Below are 12858 nucleotides of genomic sequence, written 5' to 3' on the forward strand. Positions count from 1 at the left end.
TTCATCTATTCCACAGCATCCAACAGATATGGGATCTGCTGCTGGTCCTACTGTTGTGTTGAGAACAACATATCTTTGGGGCCAAGCCGAATATTCGGGTCGATTCTATTCGATATCTATTGATTCACTCATCTACCAAAAGCCATTTGAATATTTTCAAATCCTCACGGCAAATATTGATATATTGCTACAATTCATATAGATTGAAGTATGTAATATTTTTCAAACCAGTCAACTGCAGTACACTCCGGTCCAGATGATGGCGCTGATGCGCTTGAATCCTGTCTGTAAACCGCAGAAGCAGTGCACTTTGGGAAATGTTAAGGACTGGGACGTCCGCATAGTCCGTCTTTGAAGTTTTGTAAAGCCGTGTGTGCAGATCAGATATGTCGGGCTGCAGGCTGATGAGAGCCATCAGAGTGAGTGAGTTTGGAGCTCCGGCAGTGCTCAGACTCTGCTCAGATGTGACTGTCCCGCAGCCTGGACACAAACAGGTGAGACACACTGAAGCAGGCTGAATCACAGGTTCAGCCATGTCCTTATTGGGCAACAGTGGCAGTAAAGCTGCTACGCTTTAAAACCACAGTGGTGTTTTGAAGTTGACAATATTCCCAAAACTGTACATACTGTACATATCGGTCTATATGGTTCATACTAAATATCCATATTTATTCTTATAATATATTCTGTTAATACACTGCATATATCTATATTATTCTTACTACTATTATAATGTTACTGCTACTACATTGCACATATCTATGTTCAGCCATTGTTCATATTACATAGCCATATTTATTCTGCTCTTATAAGGTAACTGCTAATACACTGCACATTTTTATATTTAATATACTACTACTACTGTAAACCAACTGTAGCCTAATACTACTGTCTACACTGCACTATATTTCTTGTCCTGTCCTGTCTATGCACCACCTGTCTATAGGCTACTTTGTACTGTATATTGCATTGCACTTTTCTGCTTTTTTTGCACTTCTGGTTGGACGCAAACTGCATTTCGTTGTCTTTATACTTGTACTCTGCACAATGACAATAAAGTTGAATCTAATCTAATCTAATTTAACAATATTCCCAAAACCTGTCACTTGTTTTTATGCAAACACACGCCTAACTTTACAGCTATTTAGCATTTTTTCTGGTCACATTCAATAGGCTGCATCAGACAGTTGCTTAGGGTGAATAGCCCACAACATTACAATAAAGCCAACCGAGTGCATGTTATGAATATGAAAAAGCGATAAATGCAAGATATCATTTGGATTAAAACATTGAGCTACTATGCAATTGAACTGGGGAAACATATAGGAACATACTGTATGTCTGTTGTGCTTAGCCTTTGGCTTTTGGTATGTCATTTAATCTCATATTCCCATAAAAAACTTTTGCATATAAATGTGTCTGTCTAAAATGTAGGCTATTAGATGTGGTCTCAACTGTTTTGTATGACTTACAGCTCTTCCATGTCCACTGTCTCTGCTGTAGGTGTTGATTCGTGTCCATGCCTGTGGAGTGAACCCTGTGGAAACTTACATCCGGGCTGGGACCTACGCCCGTAAGCCCCCCCTGCCATACACACCGGGCACAGATGTTGCTGGAGTGGTGGAAACTGTTGGAGAAGGAGTCACTGCAGTGAAGGTCTGAGGAAAAACACATGAGAAATGGTGGATACACTGGACATTATTTTGTTTAGCTTCTAAGATAAGTTGTAGCAAAAACACATTTATGTCCATTTACATTTACAATACATTTAAAGCCATGAACACTACATGTTTTTTTATATTGGAATGTTTACTGATAATATACCCCAGCAGACTATTTTACAAACAATTCTGTGTGTGGATTGATCTTTCTCTATGCCTGTTCTAAATTGAAACTGAATAATTTTACTCTGAATGTTATTGAAAATCAGTGTTACTGTAGAGTTGGCCTGACGGCCCATCCCGAGTTAAGAGAGACATGTGGCAAAGTACACACTGTTCACTAAATGTCTCTGGCTTACACAAGAGTAACACTGATGTTTTTTAGAGTCTACTGTACAGCTTAGGTCAGGGTGTATACACTCTGGGATCTACTGTAAACTGTAACTGTTCATGGTCTTGTCACTTCTGACAAGAATAGAATACTAGCAGAAATATTTAACTTTAAAAACAATAATAATAATAGGCAAACTTCAGGATAGGTCTAAAATGAGTATACATAATATACACACATCACTAGTAGGTGTAAGGCTACTGGAGAAAAGTAGTGTCTGCACACTGACACCAATCCACAAATTAATTCAAATGTTTTGATCCCAGCTGGATCTGCTTCAGTCCCAAACGTGTCAAACACTGAGACATCAGGGATTACAATAATCTTTACAGTGAGACTACTGCTACAGCTTTGCTTGTTCTGGTATGGCCAATAGCTTATGGTGGCTAATGCTAGCTAGTACAGTAAATCAGGTGTGTGTGTGTGTGTGTGTGTGTGTGTGTGTGTGTGTGTGTGTGTGTGTGTGTGTGTGTGTGTGTGTGTGTGTGTGTGTGTGTGTGTGTGTGTGTGTGTGTTTGTTCTGCAGGCAGGCGATCGCGTGTTCACCACAGCCACAGAGTCTGGAGGGTATGCAGAGTACACTGTAGCAGCCGATGAGTGTGTCCACAAACTGCCTGATGCTTTACACTTCAGCCAGGGGGCAGCCATAGGGATCCCTTACTTCACCGCCTACAGAGCTCTGGTTCACAAGTAAGACCACTGACACGTGCTGGTGGATGAGGTGACATAGGTCTGAATTAAGCTCTTTCCCTTTTCTTTCATGTCACTTTTTGACTTAACTTTCTTTAGTTGTGCACACGTTTTATTTACACATTCTCAAAAGGATTCTTCAACTACATATTTTCTACACATCTCCAGGTTGTACTGTACCTGTTAGAACAAATCTATATAAAAAAAAAAAATGATGATTTTATGAGCTCATAACTTAGACCTCGTCTTCAACCCATACAACGCCAACAGAAATGTTAGCACAAATAAAAGTTGAGGGTAGCTTTACACTGATGTTTCCACCTTTCTTTCTTTTTTCTTTCTTTTTTTTTTAAATGTGAACCATTTTTAGGAGGTCTTGGGGATGAATAGGGAAGTCAGAAAGCATTAAGAAACAGACTAAAGTATTGTTGGTGTAGCGACTTCTTTGCAACCTCCATAAACAGCAGAGAGGCTGAGTCAGGGAACTATCACCTGTATGATGTGCCGTTTGACTGATTCAGATCTACTCTGTGATATGCTTTCAAGGATGTATTGTTCATTTGAAAGTCTGAAAAAACAAAAAGAAACTAAATCCAGTTGCCTGAAAATTACTGCATAAAGGTGAACGTGAATGTAGTGAAACTGCGTTGAAACTGTGGTCAACAGAAAACGTGTGACGTTCTACATTATGTAATAGGTGAAAAAACTATCAACCATAAACAAACATAACATGGCTCCTATAGTTGGTTTCCACCTTTTCATGGGATTTGTTTACAATCATGAAAATATAGAACACCAGACTTAAGCAAGCCAGTTCATCGCAGATGTTATGACTAAAATGTGTTTTAACTGACGTGTGTTGCAGAGCTCACGCCAAAGCCGGAGAGACCGTTCTCATCCATGGAGCCAGTGGAGGGGTACAATTTCTGTGACTTTTTTTCTAATTATATTAAAAATCTAAATGGTTTCCAGAACCATAATGCATGTATGTGTGTGTGTGCATATGTTTAGGTTGGTGTGGCAGCGTGCCAGTTGTCCCGTGCTCTGGGTCTCAAGGTGTTGGGGACAGCAGGGACACCGGAGGGAATGAAGCTGGTTCTCAACAACGGAGCTCACCTGGCCTTTAATCACAGAGAAGAGGGCTACACAGATAAAATCATGGTATACACACCGTGCACACACACCCCACAGGAACACCAGGAGGAAAAGAACTAGTCATGAATGAAGCTCACAAAGCATTTAAAGATGTATTAACCTTTATTCCTTAAAGCTTATCTTGACTCTATCATGTGCTTTAGTAGTGGTTACAGAAATATGAATGTTGTGTGTGTGTGTCTGTTCCAGGAAGCCACAGAGGGCAGAGGCATAGATGTAATAGTAGAGATGCTGTCAAACGTCAACCTCAGTAAAGACCTCCAGATGTTGGCCTTCGGAGGACGTGTTACGGTCAGTAGGACTACAGGCCAGGGGCCGTATTCACAAAGGATCTTCTCTTAACACTAGCACTAGGGCTGCACGATTATGGCCAAAATGACAATTTTTGATTATTTTGATCAATATTGAGATCCCGATTAATTATCACGATTATTTGTTGATTTTAACCAAAACAAATTTTATTGTCAAATAGGCTAATTATAACTGCTTTCACATCCATATTGTGCTACATTGCTCCTTTGTTGAAGGGTACTATGAAGGAGTATGCCATTTCAGCTGTTGTGCGACCGCTTTCCACACAAGTGCGTTTGCGGTGAAAAGATACAGGCAGTGCAATTGCGTTGATTGTTAAAATCCGGTGCCAATATGGCAATATATGGAAATAGCAACGCCGATTTCGGTGCCTCATTACGGTGCCTCTTAAATGTCTGCGCTGCTCTCTGATGCTCCAAAACAGACGTCAGAGGCAACAGAAACATCACTGCACGTCACGCTAGTAAACACTAATAGCACTTTACACAGCAGGTAACGTTAGCCTACTGTTAGCTACAGTAGTAACTGGATTCAGTTACTAATGAACACAGTTACAATGCTGACAGCTAAACGGTGTAGTGGGACTGTATTTCACTGTAGAGAATTCCAACAGCGGGACGTACAACCGTCTGCTGCTAAACCTTGGGTTGGGAACCGGAGGGTCGCCGGTTCAAGTCCCAGTACGGACCAAAGTATAGAGTGTGAATTGGTAGCTGGAGAGAAGCCAGTTCAACCCCCGGGTTACTGCCAGGTGCTCTTGAGCAAGGCACCGTACCCCCCCCAACCGCTCAGGGCGCTGGTCCAGCACTGGCAGCCCACTCACTCTGACATCTCTCCATTTGTGCATGAATAGGTCCTGAGCATGTATGTGTGTATTTCAGGCCTGTGTGTAGTGATTTCTAACAAAACAGAGTGTAAATTGTAATGATCAATAAACAGTATAAAATAAAACAAAATGGTTTAACCCGTTTACTGGTAAACTGGTAAACCCCGTGACCGACTTATGACCGACTGCTATCTGTTACGTTACTCTGTCCTCTGTGACTGTCTACATCTAAACTAAGCTGCGCGGTGCAGGGAACAACTCTGGCGTGGGATGCCAAAATCGTGATCGTGAATAAAATTTGATTAATTGTGCAGCCCAAACAAGCACTCTTCCTAAAATCCACTAAATGTTCCTAACGAAGAGTTAACTCTTAGGATCTTCTCACAAAGCTGCTGAGAGATACTTTTCCTAAGGGACCGAGAGAACGCCCAAGCTAAGTGAAGGGACAGGGTGAATGAACTTACTCACTATGTCTACAGTGAGTTGTTGACAACATTTTAAAAACCGCTCAGAGTAGTAGTTGTGCCCCAGTGTAGCTGTGTTGTGCCCCTGTACATTTTTCGAATACATCTTCATCTTTCTTTCTCTTTTTATTTTAGATCATTGGCTGCAGAGGCTCCATAGAGATCAACCCCAGAGACACCATGGCTAAAGAGAGCAGCATCATGGGAGTGGCTCTTTTCTTCGCTACACCGGTACAAAGCAGTCATGCCATGTTTTATACAGACATTTTCTGGGTTTAAAAGCCTACACACACTTTGGATGATGACATTTGGCTGTTTCCTGCAACATAGCTGTGTTAGCTTTTGACATGGAGCTAAGAAAAAAGAAAATCCTGAAACAATTTTGCGGTTAGTTAAAATAACTTTACTTTTGTACATCTCTTCCTTTCCTGCTCCTCTCTAAGGGGGAGAACAAGGAGTGTGCAGCGCTGCTCTACGCAGGGATGGAAGCTGGTTGGCTGCGTCCAGTCGTTGGTTCCCAGTACCCGCTTGACAAAGCCGCCCAGGCCCACCATGACATCATTGAGTGTCCCGGGGCTGCTGGGAAGACTGTCTTGACCATGTGATGATGTAATTGTATCAAAGGTCAAAGGTTACCAAGTAGGGTTTTGGCTGTTCATAAAGGGGAGAGCAAACAATGGTTTATGTGGTTACATTAAGCTTTGAATGATTACTGATAATTACCTTTGACATTTGAAGGAGTTACTACTAATGTGCTGATTTATCATCACTGCCACTCTGCAAAACATGCATAAAAAATATACGTTAACAAGACTGATGAGAGCAGTTAAACTGACTAAAAAGTTGCGGGGCCACAAAACCAAAACAACATTTTTGAAAAAGTGCTCTGTATAGCTGAGAAGAGCTGTGCGTCGGCACTACAAATGTCCCTATTAACATTACTAATAGTCATTTGCAGCTTTAAGTGAATGTTTAAAATAGATGGATGTGCAGGGTTTCCGACTGTACATTGGGTCTTATTTAATCATGAAGGTGCCAAAACATTTTTCCAGCTGACTGATGGTGACAGACACCAGCACTTGAGTTGTGGAGTGAGAGTATGGAATTAATTGAATTGCTCACTACAATGATCTCAAGAACCAAATCCCCGAATGCGATCTGTGCTCAAGAATCCCCCACTGCAACTCAACTCGTCTAAGTCGTCTGTCTGGTGATACTATTGATTTCCTACTGACGGTGGACAATGTTGCAAACATCCATTCTTTCTTAGGCAGAAAATCTTTTCTCTATCTTTGATTTTAAAGGCACTTGAGAAGATGGGAACTATGCATAGGTACTCTATTAAACCATTTGTAAAATTGTGAATGAAAATAAAAGACTAACATGACACAACAAATACATTTTTTAAATATGTTTGTGACAATCCCATTAAACAATATTGACATTTGGGGAAAAGAAAATAATAGGAAAGAGTAAAGTTAAAGGCTCGTTTCTGAGAGGTAGCTGAGTCATATACGACACCTGTGCGTCTCAGGTGACAGACAGCTCTACTGAGCATGCTCCAGAGAGGGCCACGTAACTTAAGCTAGAGAGACGCAGTTCCACAGTATCTGCTACATCACTGTAGCAACCAGTAAATTATGGACTTTAAGCCGCGCAACAGTACAGTCAGTGCTACAGATTACTCGTATGGATTAATATGTCAGTGGAGTATACCATGTACCAGGTTCTTTTTAACAGGTAAGCAGTTTGTAATGAAATATTTAAATGATCTTGCACTCTAGTCATTTCTTTGGTTCAGGTAGATGTTCAGACACTAAAGTCGGACAGAAACGGAATCAATGGAATTTTAGAAAAGAATTTCCTCACAAGTTCAAGTGCTCTCTTTGGGTTATTGTGGTGAATGTTACTCATGTTATGGGTATATTTAATTGTATATTTTCTTGAAGTCTACTCACATGCTTGCAGGATGGAGGGAGAAGATATTTAGCTAAAGCTGAGGATCAGTCAACTAGTAGGCAACAAACCTGATTCCCAGGGTGAGGTCATAGTTTTTAAAAATAAAAAATACTTTTTAATAGAGAAATGTGACATGTCTAAAACACCTCGTGGACCACACAGCAATGGGACACTAAAGTGCTACAATGTTTTAGGTGAGTTTGTAGTTCAATAACTGACACAACTGACAAGGATTTCTCAGGTCAGACATCTAATCATCTAATCTGTCTATCTATATACATATCTATATCTATCTATTATACTCAATCAAATCACAAAATGATGACAAAGAGGTTCAAAGAATGACCACATTTGATTCATTTCAAGCAAAAATCTTGCTTGAAGTGCTCTTAAATACTGAATCGCTTATTACTGCAGGTTTAAGCTATATGTCACTGTATGTGTTGTCTTCAGTGGCGGTATCTGTGCTAGGCTTTTAGGAATGAATACCCAAATACGTTTTTTCATTTACAATTGCTCAAACTCTGTTCTCCCATTCTGTTGATCCACTCTGGTTTATGGATTTCATGGAAAGATTACTGTTGTGGAGTAACTCATATTTGTTCATCAGATGACAGCTCACTGCAGGAGAGTCCATTAGGAAAAGAGCTTTAGCAGAAACATGATAGGCCTCATTCTGCTACAATGTCTGGCTGTCATCCATCAGTCCGCATCCTCTGGGGACAACTCCCTCTAATGATACCTCACACACACACACACACACACACACACACACACACACACACACACAGACGTCAGTTCATTGCCACCACGTGTCACTGTTTGTTTGCCTAGCAACTCAGAAGAAACAGTGACAACTGGCTCACTCGTGAGCCATCACCAGCCGTGTTTTCACCTGGTACCTGTAAAATGCAATGAATCCTGAGAGTACAGTCTTTATACTAAATATCAGACATTTATGTGCTCCATGTTTTGTTAAAAATGTCATAGGCCATTATAATAAATTGTCTTCGGTCAGGGTTTGCATGAGTGCTGTTACATTGAGGAACCGATTGTGATGTCTGTCATTTGGACATTTGAATTTAGTTTTATTAGGATAAAAGGAATTTAATTGACTTCTCCGGGAACCATCACCTTATCGTGGTGGAGAGGTTTGTGTGTCCCTATGAACCTGAGGGCTGTGTTGTCTGGAGCTTGGTGCTCCTGGTAGGGTCTCCCAAGGCAAAGTGGTCTCAGGTGAGGGGCCAGACAAAGAATGGTTCAAAAATCCTATGAAAAATCGAGGAAGGGATGAAGTGACCCTGCCCGGAGGAAGCCCGGGGCCCCCGTCTGGAGCCAGGCCCAGATGGAGGGCTCGTCAGCGAGCGTCTGGTGGCCGGGTTAGCCACGGAGCCCGGTCGGGCACAGCCCGAAAAAGCTACGTGGCAGACATCCCTCCATCCCATGGGCCCACCACCTGTGGGAGGAACCGCTGGGGTGCGCCACATGGGTGGCAGTGAAGGTCAGGGGCCTCGACGGACCAGACCCGGGCAGCAGAGGCTGGCTCTGGGGACGTGGAATGTCACCTCTCTGTGGGGGAAGGAGCCGGAACTTGTGCGGGAGGTGGAGCGCTACCGGTTAGATCTGGTGGGGCTTACCTCTACGCACAGTCTTGGTTCTGGAACCATACTCCTGGATAGGGGTTGGACTCTTTTCTTCTCCGGAGTTGCCCAGGGTGTGAGGCGCCGGGCGGGTGTGGGGATACTCACAAGCCCCCAGCTGAGCACCGCTACGTTGGAGTTTAACCCGGTGGACGAGAGGGTCGCCTCCCTACGCCTGCGGGTTGTGGGGGGGAAAACTAAAGTCGGGGACTCCATAGTTCTGCTGGGGGACTTCAACGCGCACGTGGGTAATGATGGAGACACATGGAGAGGCGTGATTGGGAGGAACGGCCTTCCTGATCTAAACCAGAGTGGTTGTTTGTTGTTGGACTTCTGTGCTAGTCATGGATTGTCTATAACGAACACCATGTTCGAACATAGGGATGCTCATAAGTGTACTTGGTACCAGAGCACCCTAGGCCAAAGGTCAATGATCGATTTTATAATCGTTTCATCTGATCTGAGGCCATATGTTTTGGACACTCGTGTGAAGAGAGGGGCGGAGCTGTCAACCGATCACCATCTGGTGGTGAGTTGGGTCAGGAGGTGGGGGAAGACTCTGGACAGACCTGGTAAGCCCAAAGCGGGTAGTGCGGGGTAAATTGGGAACGTCTGGAGGAGGCCCCTGTCCGACAGACTTTCAACTCACACCTCCGGGCGGAGCTTTTTGTGCATCCCTGTGGAGGCTGGGGGCATTGAACCCGAGTGGACAATGTTCAAAGTTTCCATTGCTGAAGCTGCGGTGAGGAGCTGTGGTCTTAGGGTCTTAGGTGCCTCAAGGGGCGGTAACCCACGAACACCGTGGTGGACACCGGTGGTCAGGGAAGCCGTCCGACTGAAGAAGGAGTCTTTCTGGGATATGTTATCCCAGACGACTCCGGAGGCAGTTGCAAGGTACCGAAGGGCCCGAAGGGCTGCAGCCTCTGCCGTGAAAGAGGCAAAGCAGCGTGTGTGGGAGAAGTTCGGAGAAGACATGGAGAAGGATTTTTCGGTCGGCACCAAGGTACTTCTGGAAAACCGTTCGCCACCTCAGGAGGGGGGAAGCGGGGAACCATCCAAGCTGTGTACAGTAAGGATGGGATGCTGTTGACCTCAACTGAGGAGGTAATAGAGGCGGTGGAAGGAGCACTTTGAGGAACTCCTAAATCCGACTAATACGCCCTCTATGGTAGAGGCAGAGCTGGAGGATGAGGGGGGGATTGGCATCAATTTCCCTGGTGGAGGTTGCTGAGGTAGTTAAACAACTCCACAGTGGCAAAGCCCCAGGAATTGATGAGATCCGTCCAGAAATGCTTAAAGCTCTGGGTGTGGAGGGGTTGTCTTGGTTGACACGCCTCTTCAACATTGTGTGGAAGTCTGGGACGGTGCCTAAGGAGTGGCAGACCGGGAGTGGTGGTTTCCCCCTTTTTAAAAAGGGGGGACCAGAGGGTGTGTGCCAATTACAGGGGTATCACACTTCTCAGCCTCCCCGGTAAAGTCTACTCCAAGGTGCTGGAAAGGAGGGTTCGGTCGATAGTCGAATCTCAGGTTGAAGAGGAACAATGCGGATTCCGTCCTGGTCGTGGAACAACGGACCAGATCTTTACTCTCGCAAGGATCCTGGAGGGAGCCTGGGAGTATGCCCAACCAGTCTACATGTGTTTTGTGGATCTGGAGAAGGCGTATGACCGGGTGCCCCGGGAGATACTGTGGGAGGTGCTGCGGGAGTACGGGGTGAGGGGGTCCCTTCTCAGGGCCATCCAATCTCTGTACGACCAAAGCGAGAGCTGTGTCCGGGTTCTCGGCAGTAAGTCGGACTCATTTCAGGTGAGAGTTGGCCTCCGCCAGGGCTGCGCTTTGTCACCAATCCTGTTTGTAGTATTTATGGACAGGATATCAAGGCGTAGTCGGGGTGGAGAGGGGTTGCAGTTCGGTGGGCTGGGGATCTCATCGCTGCTTTTTGCAGATGATGTGGTCCTGATGGCATCATCGGCCTGTGACCTTCAGCACTCACTGGATCGGTTCGCAGCCGAGTGTGAAGCAGCTGGGATGAGGATCAGCACCTCTAAATCGGAGGCCATGGTTCTCAGCAGGAAACCGATGGAGTGCCTTCTCCAGGTAGGGAATGATTCCTTACCCCAAGTGAAGGAGTTCAAGTACCTTGGGGTCTTGTTCGCGAGTGAGGGGACAATGGAGCGGGAGATTGGTTGGAGAATCGGCACAGCAGGTGCGGTATTACATTCAATTTATCGCACCGTTAGATGAAAAAGAGAGCTGAGCCAGAAGGCAAAGCTCTCAATCTACCGGTCAGTTTTTGTTCCTACCCTCACCTATGGTCATGAAGGCTGGGTCATGACCGAAAGAACAAGATCCAGGGTACAAGCGGCCGAAATGGGTTTCCTCAGGAGGGTAGCTGGCGTCTCCCTTAGAGATAGGGTGAGAAGCTCAGTTATCCGTGAGGAGCTCGGAGTAGAGCCACTGCTCCTTTGCGTCGAAAGGAGCCAGTTGAGGTGGTTCGGGCATCTGGTAAGGATGCCCCCTGGGCGCCTCCCTAGGGAGGTGTTCCAGGCACGTCCAGCTGGGAGGAGGCCTCGGGGGAGACCCAGGACTAGGTGGAGGGATTATATATCTAACCTGGCCTGGGAACGCCTCGGGATCCCCCAGTCGGAGCTGGTTAATGTGGCCCGGGAAAGGGAAGTTTGGGGTCCCCTGCTGGAGCTGCTACCCCCGTGACCCGACCCCGGATAAGCGGATGAAGATGGATGGATGGATGGAATTGAATTGAACTCTTCTTCAGATTACGTGGGGCCCTCTGGAGCCCCATAAGGGACCTCACTGTGTCCTTGGACCAAGGTTTGCAAACCTCTCTATTTAGAGCTGTCCACTTGTGATCGGATCACTCAGATCGGATTTTAATACTGTATATACCATTGGGCAGACTGGGGATGACTGTAACACCTTTTGTTTTAGCACCTATAACTCCCTGTACTCCCAAATAGCAATATGTCTAACTATATCACATAATGAATTAATTGATGTCAAATACAAGGAGTTCCATTGTTACAACCGGCCCCACTACCTGGGGTAAGTTTTAACAATAAGAATGAAGAATTAAAAATGACATAAGACCACACAAAACTACTAAGTGGTTCGCAGAGAACAAAATGAACTCACCGCTGACTTAAAATCACTTTAAGAATGACTGTAATCCACAATAATGAGCTGTTGTTGATACATATTATTAGATTGTATTAGAACATATGCACTATAATATGTGTCTCTAGACATGTATATATTTATATGTGTCATTAGGGGTTATTTTTTACAACCATCCCCACCCTTGTCAGCCATTGTTTTAGCTAGCTGTAGCAGCATGATGGTTTGAAATGAAATACCTCACATTTTACCAAAGAGACTACTCTCTAATCTGATACAGGTTACATAATTCTAACTTCAACTGTATCAGTACTAATCAAAACATAGACTCGGTCCAAAAATTACTTTCACACCTGAAAATCAGTGTTGTAGCTGTAAAATCTGCACACTTCACACAGCTATGACATTTAAATGAAAGGTCAGGAAGTAGTCATACATGAAAGTAATGTCATGACTCTCAGGTCCTCTCTTTTTAGCGAAAGGGTGCTGTTACAACCATCCCTGGTCGCCCACTATGTCACAAAATTAGAGGGCGTGAAGAGAAAAAAAAAGAAGATTTTCCCCAGGTTTGGATTTGGTTTAGTTTTTGAAAATCAATCTCAACCAAATGGCTTTGTGGTCAAAA

The 12858-nt window shown here is 44.4% G+C and overlaps 1 protein-coding gene across 1 annotated transcript; it reads left to right on the forward strand.

The window, feature by feature from the left end:
- Positions 1–290: 290 nt before the first annotated feature.
- On the forward strand, positions 291–6895 carry cryz (crystallin, zeta (quinone reductase)). The gene is made up of 8 exons (XM_078264837.1): positions 291–494; positions 1504–1656; positions 2579–2742; positions 3608–3659; positions 3754–3903; positions 4087–4188; positions 5635–5730; positions 5943–6895. Exons 1-8 carry the CDS (start codon positions 387–389, stop codon positions 6102–6104), a joined length of 987 nt encoding a protein of 328 aa, XP_078120963.1. The 5' UTR covers positions 291–386; the 3' UTR covers positions 6105–6895.
- Positions 6896–12858: the final 5963 nt, after the last annotated feature.

The sequence above is a fragment of the Sander vitreus genome, chromosome 12 (assembly GCF_031162955.1).
Source record: "Sander vitreus isolate 19-12246 chromosome 12, sanVit1, whole genome shotgun sequence".
NCBI lineage: Eukaryota > Metazoa > Chordata > Actinopteri > Perciformes > Percidae > Sander > Sander vitreus.

What these genes read in the sequence shown, in the direction of transcription:
- cryz (XM_078264837.1), top strand. Translation starts at nt 387, where the DNA reads ATGTCGGGCTGCAGGCTGATGAGAGCCATCAGAGTGAGTGAGTTTGGA. An exon ending in CGCAGCCTGGACACAAACAG is followed by an intron (nt 495 to 1,503) that starts GTGAGACACACT and finishes TCTCTGCTGTAG; the next exon opens with GTGTTGATTCGTGTCCATGC. An exon ending in AAGGAGTCACTGCAGTGAAG is followed by an intron (nt 1,657 to 2,578) that starts GTCTGAGGAAAA and finishes TTTGTTCTGCAG; the next exon opens with GCAGGCGATCGCGTGTTCAC.